This window comes from Anas platyrhynchos, chromosome 7, assembly GCF_047663525.1.
Source record: "Anas platyrhynchos isolate ZD024472 breed Pekin duck chromosome 7, IASCAAS_PekinDuck_T2T, whole genome shotgun sequence".
Taxonomy (NCBI): domain Eukaryota; kingdom Metazoa; phylum Chordata; class Aves; order Anseriformes; family Anatidae; genus Anas; species Anas platyrhynchos.
Window position 1 is genome coordinate 31018353 of NC_092593.1, and position 22702 is coordinate 31041054.

Genomic DNA, 22702 nt, shown 5'->3' on the forward strand with positions numbered 1-22702 from the left:
CGTTGCTTGTTAAAATAAGAAATGTGTGTTTCAGTATTTAATTTGCAGCGGCAGTCAATGCACTTCACAGTGTAGCCAAAACTAATGTATTTGAATCATTACTTCATATTTATTTGGACAAATTCTGTATGTATAGTGTCTTTACAACGAGACAGCTTATTTTGACTGTATTAAAAGAAGAAATTACTGTAAGTGTCTGGAATGCGAGCAAAAAGGATTCCTTAGGCTGCAGTGCATGTGTGATTTGAGTTCTGACTGCAGACACTCAGTAACTTCTCTTCCAAGTACTCTATTATTTTTTTTTTCTTTAGAAAGCTCTCTCAATGGCAGGTTTTCAGACATAAATCTGCCCCGCGCAAGCTTCAGCTTGGCTGTAAGGCCTAATCTCTGCAAGGCTTCCAGCCAGTAAGGCACGAATGCAAATCTTCCTGCACGGCTGAACTGGAAATTCCTCGCGTGGATAACAGTGATGCAGCCACACAGGTGGCTGAAATCCCTGGGTAACACGGGCCTAAAAATAAGGCACTGCCCTGTGCCTTTAGCCAGAATTCCTCAAAGGGCAGGGGCAAATTCAAGGATAAGGGCTCAGGGAACAAGCTATGCACAGCCTGATAGGGCTAAGCAAGGCCTCTGCGAGGTGAGGTTGGTGTGTGAAGGTGGCTGAAGGAGGGAAGCCTGTGCGATATCTAGGAAAACCAGTCACAGTGAGGCTTTACCCACAAAGCCAGATCACTATTAAAGCCCCTGCACAGCCTTGCAGAGCCTGTGCTTTTGTCTCCACTTGTGTGGAGTCAGAGTAGATGTGACTCCTAATCTGGGGATGTGGCACCCTTGTTTTCAGTGCCCAAGCAAAGTAGGGGACTGACGTAGCTGCTTCTGCTGACAAAAAGTCGTTTATTTCTTGCAGAGATAAATAGTCCCAGGCACAAGAAACAGCATTGGTCCGTGCTACTGAGTCATCAGAAGAACGATGGATCCCCAAACAACTTTGAGATGAGCTGTGAGCTCACACACAGCCCAAATTGTCTACAAAAAAAAAAAAGGAAAACAAACAAGACGCAGCGTTTCCGAGAAAGTAATGTCGACAGCTGTCCACCAAAGGTCTGCGTGATTCCTTGCTAAGTTTGTCCCATCGCGTTTCACTTGGGGCCCTGCAGGCATTGCCCTGCCGAGGAATGAAGACAATGGATTCGGCACAGGCACCGGCTATAAATAGTCACCTTGATGTCACTGGTATAAAAAGCAGCAAGTGACAATTAAGTAGTTTCTGGAGAACCAGAAGCCCGGTAGCCTGGATTGCATGGAGGGCATTTATACCCATCTGGGGAAAGGGATTCTGCTAGAACTAGTTTTGTTGGTTTTTTTTTGTGAAGCAGCAACCGGTTGCTTTATGTCCTGATAAATGCCCTCGTGGGAAGGGGTGATATATTAAACCGCTTGACACAGTTTTGAATTCGAGGATCAGTCTTCTGCAGAAATGACCCAAATCCCCATCGTCATACATGAAAACTTCCAGATAAGCGTTGGCTTTGGGTGTGCATGGGCTGACAGATCTGGTCAGCTAACCCAGAAACCTGTGGGTAGTGATGCTGTGGTGATTTCTGATTTTAGAACAGGTCTGATCTGTAATTTAGAGTTGCCCTGAGCTTTGGCTGTTTTCCTCCCCTTTCTAAGATTTATCCGGGGGCTGGATTTAGAGAGAGAGGGATTTGGCTTAGAAGTTAGGAAGAAATTTTTCACTCAGAGAAGCTGTGGGCACCCCGTTCCTGGAGGTGTTCAAGGCCAAGGTTGATGGGGCTTTGGCCAACCTGATCTGGTGGGTGGCATCCCTGCTGGGTGGGTCAGAACAGCGGTACAAGGGGGTGTATTTGGGGTCAAAACGGCGGTACGAGGGGACGTATTTGGGGTCAGGACAGCGGTACAAGGGGATGTATTTGGGGCCAGAACAGGGGTACGAGGGGATGTATTTGGGGTCAGAACAGCGGTATGAGGGGACGTATTTGGGGTCAGAACAGTGGTATGAGGGGATGTATTTGGGGTCAAAACTGCGGTACAAGGGGATGTATTTGGGGTCAGAACAGCGGTACGAGGGGATGTACTCGGGGTATGAACAGTGGTACAAGAGCTGTGACAGGAATCCTGGAGATCACTGGCTCCTTGTCAGCGCCAGTTACTTCACCTCGGCTAAGCACCGAGCTGCTCGATGATGGCAGCTTGGCGGAATTAACCACATCCACCAACCCACGGTACAAAACCCCAAACCCTGAACCCCGAACCCCAAAAGCCCCAAACCCCAACTCCTCTCCTCAAAACCTCAAATCCCTCACGCCACACCCCACACGCCTCACGTGAAAACCCCCAGACCCCTCACCCCAGAACCCCAAACCGCAAAACCCCAAACCCCTCACCCCAAATCCCCAAAACCCTGACCCCAAAACCCCTCTCCCCAAGCCCCTCCCGGCCGGAGCCGGCGGCGCATGCGCGGGGCGGGGGCGCTGTGTGTCGGGCTGCTGGGGCGGGCGGGCGGCTGAGGCAGGAGTCGGGGGGGCGCGGGGCGGCTCCCACCCGATCCTCCCGGAGCCGATCCCCCCCTCGATCCCCTCGGACCCGATCCCCTCCGGATCCCATCCTCCCCACCCCGCCATGGGGACGCAGGGAGCCGGCAGGAAGCGGCTGCCGAACCGGGAGCGCCTGACGGCGGAGGACGACGCGCTCAACCAGATCGCCCGTGAGGTGAGCGGCACCCCCGTGTCCTTCATCCCCTCCCTCCTCATCATCCTCATCCTCTGCCTCCTCCTCATCCTCCTCAGGGCTCCCAACGGCCGCCCACGAGCAGCCCCCCCGGCTCTAACGGCCGTAACGGCCACCCCCCTCCTCATCCCCTCACAGGTGCGAGGCGCAGCCCCTCAAAGACAAAAAGCACACACGCAAAAATAACCCTCAAACACCATTATTTGCGCTTCTCCGCCTCAGCCACAACCCCCGGGGGGCAAAGCTGGGTTTCTTTTGTGCGAGCAGCGTCCGGCAGCGGTGGCTTTCGGGAAGCTGAGCGCCCTTCCCTGGAGCAGCACCACAGCCTGGGATGCGTGTGGTGGTGGTGGCGGCGGTGGTGGCGGCGGTGGCAGTGGTGGTGGCACCGCTTTGTGTCCCCACATCCTCACCCAAAGCAGCCCCAGACACCCCGCCAGCACCGCCTGCTTCTGGGGCCGTCAGCCGGCCTGGATGTTCAAGGGCAAAGTCATTAAACGCTAAGTAAAAGGTAACGTTAATTGCAGCGGTGTGGGGCTATTTATGATCCGAGGGCTCCACTTAAGCCTGAAGCACTTAGGGTGTTTATACGTGAGGGAAACACTGCGTCGTGCCAGCCCGGGCAGGAGCCCTGCTGTACGTAGTCCGGCCTCTTCGCTGAGCAAAAATTGTCTGCTGCGGTGGGCTTGGTATTAATGACTGAGAACCAGGAACGCTCCTTTTTCCTGGAGGTACGTATAAGAACAAAATGTACACCAAAAGACAGCAGAATGGTGTTTGCAGGCATAAATCTACTTGGAAACTGGCTTGCATATGTTTATATGTAACGAGTTAGGCATGCGGTTCATCAGACATTGCATCTTTGGGCTTGATGTGACTTTAAACAGTTAAGAACAGCTGATGACTGCCTTGTTCCTACCAGCTAATTCGTACTGATCGCGTACAGCTGCATGGGATCAATGGCAAATGTGGTGTGAATTTGGCTTTATGTTTATGCGGACTCTTTTGCGTCCTTCCTCCGGTAATCTCCCAAAAAGGAGGCTGGCAACCCAGGCTCGAGCCTGGCCCCACAGCCCTGTGGTTCTGCTCCTCGCTGTGTCCAAGCTGGCTGCTGCTAAAGGTGGCTGTCCTGTTCCCTGCCTCTGCTCCCCTTTCTGCCAACACCTGTCTGATTTGGGTGGGTTGGCTGAAGGCATGACCTCAGCCAGATAAAACCCTCCGACGCCAATTAGGCTCTTCTGGTGTCCTTTCCTGAAGCTCAGTTGCTGTAGGGCAGTGTGCTGCTGATGGGTACGGAGGTAGAAGGCAGGCTTATAAACTTTGGATAGGGAGGTAGAAGGCAGACTTATAAATTTGAGTGATAATTTGCTGGTAGATTGAGTTACTTTTAACGTCATGCTTCTCAGATTCAGCCTCTAAGGGCAGTTTTGATCTGGGATGTCTCTGCTGTTCTTGAGCTGTTTGTAGCGTCTTTGGAATATGTGCTATGTTAACTTCTCTGTGAGTGATTTAGATGGTACATTAACAGAAGTCAGATGTGCCTCAGTATGATGAGAAAATGCTCTTCTGTATGACAAGAAGAGGCTCTTTGAGCGGTGCTGGGAATGGAAAGCTCCTGCGGAGGTAGTTTGAGGTGGGAGGACAGGAACGCCTTGTGTCCGCACGTGAGATAGCACGTAAGGATGACTGCGCTGTCTGCTGGAGCTTGAGTCATGATAACATCCTGGGAATGACTTGAGGATGAGGGCTTAAATTCCACAACTGTGTCCTGGCCACTGTCCTCTGAGCAAAACAGAAATGTGTAACAAGAGGCCTAGGTTGTTCTTTTCTACTTCATGGCTCTCTCCCACTTTCCTTGGCTCTCTCCCACTTTACTTTAGCTTGCCATATTGTTCTTTGCTGTATCACGAAGAGGTTTGACACTTAGGGTGTTGTTTGTTTTCTCTGAGCACGGGGTAAGGGACAACCCTATTTGAAAACTCCTCCGCAAGCGTGCCTTTTATCTTCTCCCTTGAGTGCTAAAACTGAACTGAAAAGTTCAAGGTTCAGCATTTTCCCATATTGTTTTAACTCCTTGCATTACTCACTCTTTAGGTTTTATGCCCTTATCATGGTTTTGTTTAACTGCCTGCTCTTCACACAGGGAGGCCCGGCTGCATCCATCTGTACAATGCTAAGAACTCTTGAAAATGTAAAGTAAGCCTTTCATCTCCTCCTAATAAAGATGCTGAGTGTTGAGAAGTTTGCAAGGCTTATTGAGTCTTCATCTCTTCCAGCCTTCCTCACAGCTTTTTAGGCAAAGCTTACATGTAGACATACTTCTTGTGTAGGTTTTTACTCTTTTCTTTTTCACCTAGGAGCCGCAGGTACTCACAAATGCTGGCGTGTTCAGATGGGAGTCTAAAAGGGGGTCCAAACCAGATTTATACATAGAGATCCCGTGGTAAAACTACTTCTGAGAGCAAGCTGAAGTGTGCGCATCGTCTCTCTCGTCTGTTTTTCCTCTGGGGTGTTAGTGCTGCTTTGACAGTTTCCAGTTGTATTTTGTTATTGTCAGAACATATCAAAAAAAAAAAACAAAAAAAAAAAACAAAAAAAAACAGAAAAGATAGTTCTGACTGTACCACACGCACGTAGGGGGATTTTACTGTACTGCATTTAAGGAGCTACTAAGGCTTGTAAGGACTTAACCTCCTGCTGTTTGAAGTATAAGCTGGCTGTTTGATTTGAGCTTGCAAATGGGCCATCTTGCCGTAGGTGCAGTCTCGCACGGACCAAAAGAGAGCTTTGTGCAGGGAAGAAGGCAGCCCTCGCCTCCGCAGGATGTAAGAACAGCGCTAAGAGGAAGCAACTGTAAGTGAGCGGAAGGAAATTGTAAAAGTGAAGCGTGCTGTAGTGACAGGCTTTTAGCAGTAGTGTTCAGATTAAAATGTTTGGGGGGATTTCTGAACTGGCTCAGCTGTAGGTGGCTTATCACCTTGTCTAGACGTGCTCAGAGCAGAGGGGAAGGCAGCGCTGCCGTACATCACCTTGTCCGTCAGGTAAGAGCGCTGCCACACCAATAAATCCAGCTGCTGAGCTGGACTTGCAATTAAATGACTGGCAATTATGTTAGTAAGGTGAAATCAAGGAACCTGGCGTTGTGAGTTTCAGATGGACACAGCGAACTGCTGCTCAGGGGTTGCTGTTCGTACACCTAGCTGCTGTTGCTGAGGTTATGCTTGCTGGCTGTCAGCTCCTGCAGATGAGAGCGGAGCTGATCAATGACAGGCTTCTCTGCTTTCAGACTCGTGTTGACGCCAGTAGATTATTCTGTGTTTAGGTCAATGGAAACTTTTGGGCTATTTTATTCCTCTCCGTGAATACATGCCAGCAGTGTTTGCAAAATCTAGCAGTTTGATACTCCTCGAGGTCCGTGCCAGCAGGAGCTGCGTGCGCACGCTGTGCAGGCATCTATCTGTTCTCTCGGGCTGGTGTACGTGTGTTTTGGAAAGGCAGCTACCCCTGGGCTTGTAAACCTTACAGGGACTGGTTTCCAGCCTTTTCCCTCCTTTTTGAATGGGTTTGGCATGATCACTTGGGACATCATTTCTAGGGGAGTATCTCTTCCTAAATTCCAGCCTGCTACTGTAATGGTGAAGTGCTCTGTGAGCAGAAGGAATTTTGCAAATACAATGAGAGCTGCTGTCTACATAAATAAGATTTTTCCTGTAGGCAGATAATATTAATTACTGTCTTCTGTTTTCTTGAACGAGGAAAGCAAGGTCAGGGCAAACTTCTTGTTCTTATTAGGAAAGTAATTTAAACATTGCTTTCCTGATGTCTTGTGTACAGATGTGTTGTACTCCTCAGAACAATCCTGGCTGTCATCTCTGTGCTAAAAACCTTCTCTTTCATTGAGCGATTTACAAAGGAGAACTCTTTAACTGGTAATTAATTTGAAAAGTTATTGATCTGACTAATATAATTTGATTTTTTTTTCCTGTTAAAAGGTAATATTATGAGGTGTGCTTCACGATTTGTGCACTGTATGTTACTTGCAGTATTCAAGAACTGTCACCTATATTTGTGTGTGTGTATATATACACTTTTTAAGTAACTGGCAACATTTGAATCATAGTTCTGATTGTTTCATTGAAGTTCTTAGTTTGAGCGTTGATTTGCATTCTCAGTGATTGAAAAATGGTGATGTTATGCCCCTGTGAAGGAGCAGAAAGTGTAGCTGATGAGGAATGACATGAAATACAGGCGAAGCTGACCAGCCTGCCCTACTGGGTGCAATGAGAAGGCACCAAGCAACTCCAGAAGCCTAACTCGGACTTGCAGGACAAGTGAAGAGAAGCTGTGATAATTGTCCGTAGAACATAAAGGCCTGGCTTTGAAACCGAGGTGCTAATTTAACTCTGGTTTACACACAGAAACCCTTTGCTGAATGTTGAAGCTGAAGCAAGCAGCCTGGACACGTACATGGGGAGCACAAGCCACGCAAACCTCAGCGAGCTGTTGCCCAGACCAGAGCGTTCCCTAAGGGTGTGCTAGGTAGTGCCAGCTAAGGGCTGGGCACCTCCTTTGTATGATGGGGGAACTTTTCTGAGCAGCCCTTGGCATTTAGGAGGTGCACAAAGGCTTTTGTGAGCCAGATAAGTAGTTCAGTCCTTAGAACCAGGCTGCTTTATGGTACACCAGGTACTTGTACCTGACCAACTTCTGAGTTTCGTTGCTGCCTGCCTTTGTGGCAGTGTTGCTGTGTGCGAGCAGCTGATCTGAAGAAGCATGTCTGGCTGTAGGGCTGTTGCTAGAATAGAAATTGTGAAGGCAAGGGATGCTCTTGGAGGGCTTGGGCCTGAGCCCAGCTGACCTAAATATAGGAGGGATGGAGGCCTTTGTAGCAAATGCTTGCCAGTAAGCTACGGAGAAGTGTTCCAAAGCTAAGACCGTTCTATGTAGCAAATACGCTCTTCATTGAATGTGCCGTTTATTGGCTGCGTAGCCAGAAAGCATTACATAAAGCCAGTGCCTTTTTCCTATAATCCTTCCCGAAGGAAATAAGTGAAGGAGCAGCTATGGATGGTTTAAGAGGCGAGACACAACTGTTAAGACCATCCCATTTCAGTTAAATGGGTGCTTGTAGCCTGCGTCCCGGCTCGCAATCCGCCTGTTGCGGCGTTAAATAACTGGTTGTCTGTTTGTGTGCCTGGGCCTGGCCTGGCCTCCTCAGCTGTTCCCTCACCGGCCAAGGAAACAGCTGTGTAGGAACCACGATTCCTATTTCAGGCGGGCCTGAGGCTGCTGTTAGGATTAACAGCACGGGGAGCCCAGCCTTCTTCTTTGCAAGCCCAGGTGCTGAGCTGGTCCGCAGGATGTGGTACTAATCACTGCCTCTTCTAGATGGGTGTCTTTTCCAGGCTGGTCGCTGAATAATGTTGGAGCTGAAGCACACTTGCAGTGCTTTTAACGCTATTCGGGTTTTCTTTCCTCATTTGGTTGTGAGGAGCATAATCCGTGTGGCATTTCAGGCTTGTGGAGCAAGGTATTTGTCCCTCCTGTCAAGTCAGCAGGTTGCCCGAGCAGCGAATCTGTCTAGCTGGATGTAAGCACTCACGGGCAAACCTTAAAATAGCAGCCCCAAAATACCAGCTGTTGTCTCGCTTCTGTGAAAATACTTTTTGGGGGAGAAGTTCCCTGCTGGAATGGAATGGGGTGGGGGGCGTTGCAGTAAGCCAAATTTTCCTTCAGATAGTCATGAGGTAGCTTTGAGAGCTTTTACATACAGGAGAGGCTTCTGAGAAAGGAAAGCGGGCATAATTACACTGGCATTTCATCCCGGAGCTCTCTGCTGCTGGTGTTAATCCCGTGCACTTGCTCGTGGGTCTGAACCTGCTGGAGATGAATCGCTGGCCTTGTGCGTAGCGGAGAAGTGGCAACGTTGTCTGGGCTTCCCTCACACGGTGCAGGCGAGGGAAGTGCTGGAGTGTGTTGTGTAGAAAGAAGGCTGTGACATCAGCTCCCAAGGTACTCTCTTCTCCTTCACGATGTTTTAGGTAGGGAACAAAAAGTAGGCTGGAGAACTTTCTCTTTAAAGCTGGAAAAAGAACTGGCCTGCTCGCAGAAATGAGAGCGTTACATCAGTCCCTATCATAACATCAGTACTTGCAGGTGCTCTGAGGATGGAGAGCCACCCGTGCTTGTTGATAAGAGGCAAGAAATGCAAGGAAACTCTCAAAGGCCGCTTTTTGAAGCTTTACTTGCTGAAATTGAAGCTTGGCATGGCATAATAAACACTTACATGGCTGTACTTCACTGTTGGTAATTTGAAGGTGTTTAATTGCCCTAGGAAGAGCTGAACGTCTTGCCATGCAGTGCGTGCAGTGTGGAAACGGCCTTCAATGGAGATGATCGTGAAAGGCTGTGTGACAGTGTCCTGTTATGAACACGTATGCATTCTGCTCAGGTCTTTTAAAACCTCCTGATTTTTGGAGGCTACAGAGAAGGTACCGAATTCCAGTATTCAGATACCGGGAAAGCACAGAAGTAATACTTCCAGATGGATAGGAATGTGACCTACCTCTAATCACAGTAATCGTTTGAAACTGTCCATGTCTCAAGGCGTGAAGGGCAAGGCTGGGGGGTTTATTTCCCAACGAGCAGGGCTGCGAGCACCTTCATGGCCTCACCAGCTGAGTTTTGGGTGTCCCCAGAGGAGAAGATAGCTCTGATTACTTGCAGCGCTGGCGGCTGCGTGTTTTGGGACACGGATGTATGCTTAAACCAATCTGCTGGCAGAAGGGAGCATACCCCTGGTGCAACGAGCTGTGCCCCACGGTAGGTGTGAGTTGCGCTTGAGCCTACAGTCCTGCTCTGCTCCTTCAGTCCCCCAGCTGCGTCACCTTTTCCTGTAATTGAATTTCCGAGGCAGTGTGTGCTGCCACTTTAGGGACGTGTTCTTTGGGCAGGGTTCTCTCTTTAAAATCCAACATTTTTCAAAGGTTTTACTGCCAGCCGTGAAGAGTGGAAAACTAGCAGAACTGGGTTAGGGAACGATGTGTTTGGGGTGCTGTGTTTAATTGCATATAACTGGCACAACTCTGAGCAATACTTTTAATCTGCTTTGCTCTTCTGCGTGGCTGCAGCCCACGTGCCAGCTGCTTGGCCCGGGCTGTGTTTTATCCACCTAAACACTACCGCAGCTTTTGAGAGTTGAGCTGCAGACAGCGGATAGAGAAAGTGATCAGCCGGTGCCAAATCCGAGCTGCGTTCCAGGCTTGGATGTGGTGAGGACGCCTGGTCGTTCGCTGATGCTTCTAGCTCCTGGCTGCTTTGTTCACAGCTCTGTTCTCCTTCCAACACTGCTGTTGTGTGCAAGGTGAACATTTCTTTTGTGAGACAGCTTCATCTTGACAGCATAATTGCAAAAACTCAGGTTGGATTCTAGTTCTTGGATGCTTCGTGAGCTGTACTCTTGAAAGAAAAATATTTAGATTTTATTTTTGTATTATGTTGTTGTACAAGAAATCAGAGCCTTTGGTAAACCAAAATTGCCAGGTGCATCACCACCTCTGTGCTCCTATTTTTGATACCTGGCAATTAGGCAGGGCAGTGCTTGTTATTGTTGGCGTGTGAAGAAATGCAAAAACAACAGTTAGGATTTCAGAGCAGCAATTTGCTTTCCTCGGCTGTCAGAAGGTTGATGTTTTCTGTGAATGAGACTAGAGAGTTTGAATACAAGCTCCTGCCAAAGAAACAAGTGGGACAGAGTCACCAATTACTTCTGTCTTCCTCCAAAATAGGCTCCGAGGGCTGGGTTTTTCCCCACCATAAAAGTTGCAGCCTGCAGTTTTTTCATGTCACTTGTCATTGATTTATCTTTCCCAGAAAGGAGACCGAGGATGTTCCCAGCTTACTGAAAGCGACTTCCACAGAAGCAGCCCATTCGTGCCTCTGCTGGTTTGGCTGATTGGCTGCTGACTTGGCTTTTAGTGTTGCCTGTGACGAAGTGATACTGCCTCTGTCGTGAGTGGTCTCGCTGGTGACTCATGGCAGGTTGTACTCGTGGTCCTGCAGATGCCTTCAGTCCAGATTTCTGCACAGACAAAGAAATTGTAGGAACAGCACTGCTTCCCTCATGGTCTCTGCTCTTACACGCTGCTGACCTTCCCTTTCACCAGTCTCTGATTTAAATTGAATATTTATTTTTTTCTTTGCCTTCCTCTTTTGAGTACTTCCTACATCTCAAAATATGCTTTCTTTAATCCCCACATTTGAATACTAAGTTTAGATGAGTCTGTCCCTCCTGTCTGCATTGGCCAGCGTCATCGAGCAGACAGAAACGGAATCCAGGAGTATCTGGCACCCTGAGAGCTGGGTCAGGCTCCCTCAGGCCAGATGGATTTCAGACATCCCCACTTGGCTCTTCTAATTATGGAGAGTTTATCAGCTGGCATCCTGGGATGCCAGGAGCGTAAGGAAAGGCTCTCGGTGTGCTTCGTGCACAGAAAGGTCCCCAGGCTCTGTCAGGGGACTGAAGTCCCTACATTTTTCCCTTCCTTTTTAAAACACACATCACTTCAGATTCTCTTTGAAAGCATGGTTAAGATAGGGCTGCTTACACTGGTGCCCAAGTACTGCAGTCTTCAATGGGAAATGTGAAATATTTGCTCTTGCTGGTTACAGATAATAACAGATAGTGGCTTTCTGTTTTGTTTGTTTTGTTTTGTTTTTATTATGTCTGTGTAATCACTTGTTGTTTCTTTCTGATTGCAAACTCAAAGTCCTTGCAGTTGCCGCTAGGAAAATAGTAAAACTAACTTTATGTGCTTCCAGGAAATGTCTGTTTAAATTCGGATGGGCTGCAGCCAGCCCTATTGCACTGCTGTGCATTTCCCATCCACTGCTCTCTTTAAAATGTCCGCTCTCCCATACGAGATGTGTGTGTGCTGGGCTTGACTTCTTGCCTTGCTGGACGTGTTGCTGAGCTCTGAGAGGATTTATGTTGACAAATACATTGAATCAGCATCTGTTGAAAATTGGAGTGGGCTTTTGGGACGTTCTTGTGATACCCAAGGGTCGTGCTATTCCATTGTCTATTAGATATGAAATTTAAATCTGTCCCGACGTGCAGTGAGTGCATTGAAGCAGAGATGTGACCTAACCTTTCCATGAACTGTGGAGGAATCTAGGGGCTCTGGGAAACAGAGCACTTGTATGTGGATACAAGGGATGATGTTGCTAGATGGAGAGTGTGTTTAAGTGGCTACACAGTGTTTTTAGTAATATTTGTGCATTCTTGTCTAATTACCCTGGGAAAAAAACGAGCAACCTTATTAGAGCAAGCAAAGAAAGGTTCTCTGTGTGCTGGGGAGGTGCTTTTATATCACCGATGGAATAAGCACACACCGCCAGACAGCCTGGAAATTGTCTCTGCTAGCAGAGAGGCACCTGGTAGCCCAGAATCCGTTACCATCTAATGGAGGAATCTGCAAATGGAGGCAATGAAGATCAGTGGGTCTGTGAACGGAAGGATCAGGTGCAAAAACCTTACCTGCAGCACTTCGAAGGTTACTTAGCACACCTCAGAAGCCGGTAGGGAACTGTAAGGTACTGGGCTTTTGTTGTAATTTCCTCTACTAGAACGTGGTTCCCAAGGGCTGATCCTTTGCTGCAGGTCTATCCCACTCTCACAACGCTTGGTGTTGCGTGCCAGTTTCCTAAACCAGCTGTTCTCCACATTAAACTCAGTGACATGATCTCTGAGACTGCAAGACAGGGGATCCAACTGCAGTCCCATCTGCTGGGGTAATGCCCAGGGCCTGGGCAGGGCTGCACCTCCGTGCTGTTGGCAGTGCCTTCAGCATATCCCAAGTGGCATGCCTGGATTTCAGGAATAGCACCAAAAAAACCACGAAGGCCGTTTGCATCCCCCAGCAGTGCCTGCAGTCCCCTGGTTCCCTGTGTCTGTTAGGATGCAGGCTCGTCAGGTAATCCAGCGTAGCTCAGACCCAGTTTGGCTCCAGTAATCCTTTCCCACCCCCACGCAAAAGCTGTCCAATCATTTCTTAAACAAGGCTGGTTTTTCGGCTTTAATCGGAGCCGCTGGGTTGTTGAGCGCCATCTCGCTCGGTGCAAGTTGTCTTGACATGTCCTGGCTCCCTGATGGAATTTTTCTTAACGCGAGGGAATGGATCGTGAAACGATAGCAAACGAGAGGGTGATTCCTATCTGCTGACCAGGTAAGAGCCCCTTGCAGATTAAAAGAAATTAATGAGCTGTAATGGTGAGAGAGAGGATAGTGTAATTTCTTTTAATATATTTTTTTTCACAAGTCTGTTTAGAATTGCTGGAAGCGTGAATTTTTGAAATGTTTTCTCTGAAATTTCTTCTCCGTGGCTTTTCTGCGAACTCAGCATGGAAGTTGGCTGTTGTCCATAGGAGCCATGGTTAGAGCGCTGCGACTGCATGCATGACGTTCAGTGTTATTGTTGAAAGGATGGAAAATCTGGTAAAAAAAAAAAATCTGGTAAATCTGGTACGGGGTGTAGCAGGGGGACCTTCTCCTCTGCTAGAATACAGCTGCACCAATGTGAAAAAGCAATTTCACCAGGCTTTGTTGAGGTGGTTTCTCCAGATATCAGCGTTTCCCTGAAGTCAGGTTTGCACAAGCAGTTCTTGGCGTTTCTCTGCTTGATGCTGCAAATCAGGAATTTCAGCCCATGCCCTGCCAGCAGAATCCAGGTAGCCTGCAGCTCGGATATTACCTTGGGGATATAGAAGGTAAGCAAAAGGCTGCAGGTCGCACTGCAGGGTTGAAGGTGTTAATGGTTGAAGAATTGAGTGCAACTGTCCCCCAAAACTTCTTTGCACATGTAACAGAGCTCACAAAGTAGTGGGGGGCATGGAAACATGACAGTTTTTGCAGTCCTCTTGTGTGTATATGTGTGTGTGTATAAAAAAAAGCTAAAATGAGACTCTTCTGGTGGTATCTCTTGCAGATCCCTTCCTGTAATTGCTGTACTGTACTTCTGATCCTCTCCAGTCCTTACAGTGACTCTAGGTACTTCTCAAAATTTAATCTGAAGCTGATGTGTTTGGAGAGGTAATGAAAAACAGTGCCTTGCAGCATGGAACCAGCGTGCTGTAGACCGACTAAACAGATTGTAAACACATTCAAATGGTCTATTGCCAGGTTGCTCTGTTAACTCTAATCAGGGTAACGAGCTAAATTTAATTAAATCTGCTTGTGGATGAGGACGTTCCACCCAAGGAAAGGTGCTCCCGAGGTCATCCCCAGGTTTGAATGTTAATGCTACGTGTTAAAACCATACAGTTTTGTCTCTCTTTTGGTTGGGGCCAGGTAGGAACGTAGCATGAAAGACAGTACTGGTTGTTAGTAGTCTGTGCCAGAACGTGGCAGTACACCTGGAAGGAGTGAGGAACTAATTTGGGGTAGTTTGCAGGCACTTTATTTATTGCAGGTGCTGTGTAAGCAAAGATTGAGCTGACTCTGTACTTGAATGTTTGTGTTTGGAACTCCCACTTCCTAAAGTACTGAACTGTAAATAGAAAAGGGCTTTTTTAATACCCTGAAGTTCAGGTCAGCCCTTTCCAGGGAAAAAGGCTTTTAAACAAGGAAGGAGAATAGTGGTTTTGTGTTTTGTTTTTTAAATACACGGCTGGGAAAGCAAAGTCCTGCTGAGTCCATATCAAAACTTTTGCATAAACACAAGGCTGTCTTGCATTGTTGTTTGTTTTTCTTTTAAAAGGATGTACAAGCCACTGTAAAGCATCCACATTTTTTGATGGTTTGTATAGCATTATCCTGTGTTTTAAGGAAAAAAAAGGTTACGTTTTTGGAGATAAACTCTGCGTATCTATCTTACTGTGAGAAGCTCACGTCGAGCGTCCCAACACACTGATTTTTGACTTGCTGCCAGTGAGCTGTGGGATTGAGGATCAAAACTGTTGTTGGAAGTGCTTAGTACAGATAATAATAATAATAATTTTGACACCCTAACAGTTTAAAAACAGATATTGACTGTTAAGGCAGTATGGGTGACTGGTTTTGACCAGTCACCCATACTGCATTCCATTATGCAATCCAGAAAAGTAAGGCTGAAAGGAACACTGTCATGGTTTTTCTTTAAATAAACATGCAGTGTAGCTCCTGATGAGTAAATGCTGTGCTGTGTGGTCAGGACAGAGACTTTTTTTTTTACCTGAGTTTTTTGACACTAAACTTCCCCAAATTCCCCGAACTTGCACCTTGAGCATTGTAGGAGATGGCATGGAGCAGTTGTGCAGATCCAGGAACAATCTGGGGTAAGGATTAGGGTTGTATGATGGTCATTTCATTAGGAAGATACCATGCAGGAGTCATGCAGATCCAAGAGCAATCTGGGGTAAGGCCCGTGGGTTCCTACAGACCGCATCGCATGTAGCTGTGTTATGGCTAGGTGATGGGGGAGGAAACCTTAGGCATATTTATTTCTAGGTAGGTTAAAAACCCCATGCTTCTATTACTGAAGGTTTCTTGGGTGCATTTTTAGGTATGTTGCTTCTCAAAGGAAAAGGCCCAGGGACACAGGAGAGGGTGAGTTGACCCCACAGAGCCCAGAAGCTGGGGAGGGCTGGTGCTGGAGCCAGCAGCTACCTAACATGTTATAACTTCAGCTGCTGCAGTGTTTGTTTTCCACGCTGCTCAATTCTTTGCTTTTACCATGCTGTTGCTTGCTTTATGAAAGCTTTTACTGACTTAGAGCAATTAAATGGTCAGGTATAAGTGGTAAGTGTCATGAGTCTTCCCAAAGCCTGGATCACGTTTGCATTTCTGTCCTACGAGCACTCATGTTCCTCTGGGTTGTGCTGCGAGTAAAAGTAAATCCAAAGGAGGATGAAACAAATGTTTTCCACCCAGGAGAACTTGCCTTCAATGTCAGACAGGCTGTGCACCAGATAGCCAGTTATATATAGCAACAACACGCTGCCCCTAGCACGCTCTGCAACGTGCTGAGCTTGACAGGATGCCATCTGAGGAGCAGCAAGACATTGCTCAGCCCGGGTTTGCTCCTGGATGGTTACTGGGGGAAAGAGGGAAAGTGTGGAATGGCACAGAAGGGCAATCCAGATGCCTAATACCCTAGGCTGAATTGCATTCTTGCTTTAGAAATGGCTACTACAATAGTTGTGCAATCCTTATATGCTCTTTTTTGTGTCAGACTGCTGCTTTTGCTTCAGCTGTACAGCAGGAGTGCAGGCTGGGTGTAACGGGATGTAATATTAATCCCAGCGCTGCCAAACCGGGACAGTTGTGTAAATGGATTGAGTTTCAAACTCTGCAGCATCACAGCACGTTTTGTCTGCGGCGTGACCAAGCTGTACAGGGAACACCTTGTAAAGTACAGGAGTGGGATTTGTGTTTGGAGAAGGCAGCGGGTCTTGTTGACAGCCTTCTGTTCTCTTGAGCATTAATTTGAAATAACTTTTCTTGCACAATACTTCTTAAGCTAGGCCTATTTTTATTACGCGTTCAAATACTTAGGCTGGGTGGGAGTCTGCAATAAATATTTCTATTCCCTGAAGTGATGGCTGTTGGCCAGCTTCTGCGCTCTTACTCATCAGCTGCTGGTCTTAATTCTGCTGAATTCAACCTTTTTATCTCCGAGGAGCAGGAATAATTTGCATGCAGGTTTCTGACTGCTGGGTGTTGCTTCCGTAAGGGGATGCCGAGAGGCCTTGGCTCGTTCAGGAGCTGATAATGCTGCTACGTTGTGTGACGTTGTGCCTCTCAATGGACATGTGCTGCCTTCAGATCTTTCCTTTCTCATGTTGTATTGGAGCCGGACACCCTCAGAAAATTGTACTGGCCATTGCCAGCTACAGGCTTGTTTTAAAATGAAAAATGAAATCAAGCTAGTGCCATAAAGGTCTATCTGAAATAAAAAATCTGCAAGGTGGAGGCAGCGTGAGCGCAGCGATGCAGTTACACTGTGGTGGTTTATCTCCTCATCCTGTTTGCTTGCTTACGCACTGAGATTATGCTACATAAATATGAAACCCCAAGATAAAAAATAAAAAAAAATTATAGCTTCCTAGAAGCCTTTTTAGTTTGTCAAGCTGTGCTTATTTTAGAAATGGGCTAGTTCAGGGGCATGGGAGAAAATCATGGCAATGCCATCACATGCTTCAGCAGTTAGATGTCAGAGTGCTCGGCATTTGTTTTGCTTGAGCGCTTTTCAGTGTTCCTGCTTTTAGAAGATAATCAATGTGCTGTGCAACTGCTGTCTCGGTTTCGCGCCTGTGTCAGCTGTCTGCGTTAGGGAATATTCCAAGCTCATCAAACCAAAAAGTTGTAGTCTTCTTTTGTTACAGCTTCAAGAAGTGCAGAGAACTACGAGGGCCTGTTGTGGGCAGATGTCTCACTTTTTCTAGCACAGCACTGTTGGAAATTCCAGGAGAAAGGGTAAGGATGGAATGGAAATGGAGAGTGAGCTACCCGCTCGAACAGTGACTCAAACCAAGAGCAAAGTGAGCCTGGCAGAGTACCATGGGAAAATCTGTGCTGCTGGGGCAGTCCAAATGCCACGTTTTACAACTGAGATGCTTATTCGGGGAGAAAAGGAAAAATAAGTTGTGTTCATGTAGAAGGGAAGGAGGAAAGCCTTCCAGGCGTGCAGAGCTGCTGGCTCATGGTTTGGGTGTTTTGGGCTTTGGTGAAGCACGATGAGAAAGGCTGAGCTGCCTTTCCTACCTGCACTTGATAAGGTGAGAAGCCACACATGAGACATCGTAACAGAGATGAATCGACTGGAAGGTTGACCTTGATGCATCCAGCCCCTCCTGTCTCCTCGTTATGATGGCTTTGATCTAGTGCTGGTCTTTTGGCACCCAAGATCGATTACAGAGCCATTGCACTGGGTGGAATAGCTCTCTGTAAACCACAGCAAACACTACTGGCCCTACTTACTGCAAATATAAGCTCCTTGGTGCGGTGGCTGTTGTATTATGATGCTTCCAGAGGGCATTTAGAAGCAACACTGATATACTAATAAAAATCTACAGAAAATGAGCCTTTGTGCTTAGCAGGCTTCTTGCTCCTCTTAATATTTTTTTAATTCTAGTACACGATTAGGAAGTTGTCGTGTCCTGTCCCCGAAGGTTTGGCGAGTTCCAACTGTATGATTTAAAATACTTACTTCAGAGAAGAGAATCAGTAGAACTGATGAGTTGATGAATGAGCTGTAAGAGTGGACAGGGCAGGCCAAGATAACTCCCAGTAGTTCTGGCCGCTTCTGTATGTAGCGCACCTTTTATCGCTGTGTTTGGACCAGAGGCACATCCTTGCATCCAAGACTTTTGGCACCCTGGCTCTTCTCTTGATTTAGTTGTAGAGGGTGTAGGCAGTGATTGTTCAGCAGTAGTCTCAAAGCTCTTTGAAAAAGAAGAGCTGTAAAAACATCCTGGTAAAGTGCAGAAGCAAATCTATCAGCTTGATCCGTGCCTCCTGTTCTCGAGGTGACAAAGCTGGGTGTGGGAAGGGTGTGCAAGGAAAGGGGCAAGGTCATAGCTCAGTCGCTGACAACAAATGGTGTACGTCTCTGAACGAGCCCTAGTTGGAAGGAAATCTGTGCATGTTTACTTCTGGTAAAAGACTGAGTAACAGTGAAACACTAAACTGGAGCTTTGCTCCATGGACGTAGTCATGTTTTGTTGTTGTTTTTCCCCATGTGGGAAGGCTGAAAGCTTAGCTAATTTCTTTTATAAGGTCCTGTCGCAATCACCAGCCATCTGAAGCTGGAGTGTCGTCAAAAAGAGAGCTTGAAAATGACAGCTGAGGGCTGAAAAAAACACACCTAAGAGAGGAGGGACCCGTGCTCATCGCTTCAGATGTTGCTCAGGGCTTATTCCGGGTCCGTTGGAGACATCTGGAAGCTACGCTGCTGACATTATCGTGTGGTGGAACAAAACTGATTTCTCAAGGTTGGGCTCTGAGATAATTTTGTGAAATCTGGAGGACTTAGAAATAACCGAGCCTAAAACCTGGACGTGATCCAGCCTCTGTCCTCCCAGTCTGTGGTCCTTGCAGCAGTTTCCTGGCCCTGCAGAGCCCAGACACGTGCAATCAGCTGTCACCCAACGAGGCTGTACACAAGGAAGTGGCTCCAGTGTCCTGAGCAATTTGGTAGGATAGGTTATCAAGTCAATTCTTTTTTATTCTAAAAGAAAAAACTGCTCAGAGCTTTGGTTTCTACTGGTAATTGATGTAAAGACCTCTCTGGCTCTCATAATTAATGTTAATGGCCTTATCGCTATTTGCCATATAATTAAAGCAAATTGCATGGTGGAGAAGTAAAGATCAAGTTATGTTGGTGAGGAGCAATAGGCTCTAGCAGAACTGTAATTAAAAACAAAACCTCACAGAGAAAGTGGCAGCTTTCAGGGAAAGGTTTTATTGATGATTCTAGTTGGAAGAAATAACAATGTTTGCATAGGGAGTGCATTAAAATTAATAATTGTATAGGATAATTTGATAATAGTTAATAAGCTGGCTGTATTTACTCATATACATGTTGCATTTCTGGAGTGTAAAAACATTACTCAGAAAAACTCTCCTAATTTGTGTAAATGCAGCTGTATAGTCTGTCCAGTCCTGAATACAAAGCTGCCTTTTGTGATGGCTTTTGGCTTTTCAACGCCAAACATCTTATAGCAGTGAGTTGAAGCAGCTTTACCTCTCATGAAAGCAAAGACTTTGTGCTTGACAAAAGGAAGGGCCTTTCAGATCCCACGTCTTTGGCAAGGCTTCCCGTGATTCACGGAGGGAAGTGGAAATCAGTTTCTAAAATTAAACTGAACTTTCACTTTGCTTTTTTTCCCCTCCTCGCAGTGAATGTGTTACATGTGTTACGGTCTTCTGTGGCTCCGGACGAGCAAAGAGACTCTGCTTGAGACTTGTCGCGGCAGGACTGAGCAACCCTGCTCCCTGCTTGGATTTTTGAAGTCACCAAGGACAAGTTACTTACGTCATCTTGAATCTGATCTACTCGATTTACCCTTTCCCTCTTGGAAAGGAAGGGTGAGAGTTTCCTGCAGTCCGAGGTGGACAAATAAGGCAGGCTTGTGTTACGTGCTGGAGTTACGGGAGTTATTTGGGGATGGCTGAGTTGGTCAACAGCTGCAGCCCTCTGCTCTCATGTGAATGGCTTGCCTTTTGCCACACTGCTGCTTTTAATGAGCTCCATCTGGATGTGGGGCAGTCCATAATGGAAAGCAGATTGGTGATCTCATGGTGTCCACAGTGCACTCGAGGTGCTGTGGTTTGCTCAGTCTGCTGGGCTGCAGAGGAAGGTTGAATACTAAAATGAGGTGGATACCTGCTCATTGTTTAGGGCACAATCAGTTGGCAAAACACTGAAATTTTGCCTGAAAGGCCAAGAGGTGGCAGGCTGAGGGGGAGGGAGAGGCACTGATTGCTTGCAGAGAAGCTATTTTCTGAAAGAAACAGCTCATAATCTGTGAAAGTTATGTTATAGTTAATTCTTTTTCTTTTTTTTTCCTCTCCAAAACCCATAATGATAGTGGTTTATCATCTGGTATTGGGATGTTCCTCTGGAAAAGCAGATACTCAGACAGTGCATTGGTGCAGAACCGTGATGGTGAGCCCCTAAAGGACAGGACAAAACATGACCAAGGGAACACAGCACGGGTTCATCCTGACGCTACCTCCAACAAAGCCAAAGTACTTTTCTGAATCAGAACAGAAAATAGAAAAAATATTCACTTGGAGATTAGAGTTACCATTAGTTCAGTCTTATTAACTGTTTTTTTTTTGTTTTTGTTTTTTAGCTGCAGCTTATTTTATTTATAAAATTGCTTCTTAGTGAGTTTAAGTATATGAAGTGTGGCATTCGCAGCCACAGTTGGTTTACCAGGAATGTACAGTGCAGCAGATTTTCCTTTTCCTCTGCTATAGCTTGAACATAAATCCTTAAAGAGCTAAAGAGCTTACCATACCAAAAGTAAGGCTGTGTAAATATCTGAGCACATGGAAAAATAATTTTCCTCTTACTACCGCATTGGAATTTAGAAGAATTACTCAATTTTAGCTGCTCAGTTGGAACCGCTTAAATTAGTAATGATTCTGCGAACGTGAACATCCAGATTTTCGGCAGATTTCTGGAAATGAGAGAGGCAGTGCTGGCACACGTACTGAGATGACCATTACCAAGCAGGATTTCAGAGGAAATCTTTTCTGACAGCTTGCACTTCCAACAGCTGACACTTTTCAGCCCAAAGTGAATGCTGAATTAGGTAACTCCACATCAGTCTTTGCTACTTGTATTCCACTCGCTTCTCCTTAGACTGCAGATTTGACATAGAGGGTACTCGAATCCAGCTGTCTGAATGCAGAAATGAGTTTCCTAAGCACCTGTAATAAATTGAAATAGTATTGTGGAAGGGAATGAAAGCCTTAGACAGTTGTTAGTGGGATCTTCAGCTGCCAGATCTGTATCGGTACCAAGGCAGATGCTGTTGCAGTTGGATGCTTGCAGCAGTGCTTAGGACTGAGCAGATGCAGAGAAGAAACCTGGCTGTCAGCCTTGGGGTAGATTCCTGAAGCTGCTGGGGATTTCTTGGTGGGAGGAGTTGATGCTCCTTTTCTTTGTGGCTTGGTACAGGTCTCACGGTCGTGGCCTTTTGCTCGCACCTGAGTAATCTCGGTCTAAGGGGCAGGCTTGTGAGCTTGCTGTTGGTTAGTGCTCTTCTTCAGAGTGGAAAGGTAATCACCACCTACCTACTCACCACAAACCCCGTGTAAGTGAGGGAGGGAGAGTGTTTTTACAGCTTCCTCTGGATGACCTTATCAAGGAGATGATGCTAAAATTCTAGACCATAAAGCTGTCTTGGCGCTGTCACTTAGGCATTTATTCAGTTTAATGTAGGGTTAAGTGTGGGTTATTTAATTTTTTATTCATTAAAATATAACATGTTTATTTGTAGATTTTTTTTAACCACAAAACAAACAAAGAAACAAAAAAAAAAAACTATGGTTGATATGCTCAACTCAGTTTGAGATTTCTTTGTCTGCACTATGGAAACACTTGTGTGTCATTGCTCCTGCAGTCATTTTGCCTGTATTTCAGTCTTGGTTGCATGAGGGAATGGAAAACACACAAAACAGTCACTCAGTTTTTTGGGGACTGATAAATTACAGTGTCTTCCTAGTTCCTTATATCATCAATTAAACTAACTTCAACTTGTTCCTTACAGTTTACACTTCTGGTTGTTATTTTACCATTAGCAACTGTTGGATTTCAAGATGGGGTCCATCCATCACTTCCTAAGTTAACAAATAAGTCATCGAGATAAACTAATTGGTTTATTTCTGAAATAGATTACTGCATGCTTCCCTTCCACTGCCATCTAGGGGCAGGATAGATAAGGAGAGGGTGTTGCAGTCGTCCCTGAAAGGGTAAGCAGAGTGATGCAGACCAGAGGAGGAAGCACTGAGAGCTACAGGCTAACTGCTGGAGGTAACAGTATGTTCTGTAGCTTCCCAGGTCTGCACACATCCAGAACCAGCTAAACTGCTGAGGCTGGTGAGGTCTGTGGCCTTGGAGAGTCCATCTGCAGAAGGAGTCGGGGAGATGAGCTGAAAAATGCTTTCAGACCCTCATGTTCAGTTGAGCTGTGCTCCCTAGTACGCAAGAGCCTTATTTCTGTGCAAAGAAAGTGAAATTCAGGCAGGTGCTGGTTTTTCTAGTGGAAGCAAGAGTGCATTGCTGTGCTTCTGAGCAGCTTTTTACAGCATAAATGCTCTTGTGGCTTCCAGCCCTGAAGTTGAGAATAAAACCACTCTTTCAGATGAAATCAAGCGCTCATGAAGAATTTAGGCTGTATAGATTTTCCTTTGTAGGGCTGAGCTGCTGCTGCTGCTCCCAGAGTCACAGATCTTATCTTGTGC

The 22702-nt window shown here is 46.5% G+C and overlaps 1 protein-coding gene across 12 annotated transcripts in view; it reads left to right on the forward strand.

The window, feature by feature from the left end:
• The first annotated feature begins 2465 nt into the window (after window positions 1–2465).
• Window positions 2466–22702, forward strand: part of LRRFIP1 (LRR binding FLII interacting protein 1) — a 101363-nt gene continuing 81126 nt past the window's right edge. For 3 of the 12 annotated variants that reach the window (XM_038182441.2, XM_072041241.1, XM_038182463.2), the window contains exon 1: window positions 2466–2733. In XM_038182441.2, the coding sequence (XP_038038369.2) occupies window positions 2644–2733 (90 nt within the window). In that variant the 5' untranslated portion in view covers window positions 2466–2643. Of the gene's footprint in view, window positions 2734–3428; window positions 3480–12662; window positions 12975–22702 lie in introns of those variants that run through there. The other 9 variants (XM_038182445.2, XM_038182464.2, XM_038182466.2 and 6 more) reach the window with 6 other exon arrangements.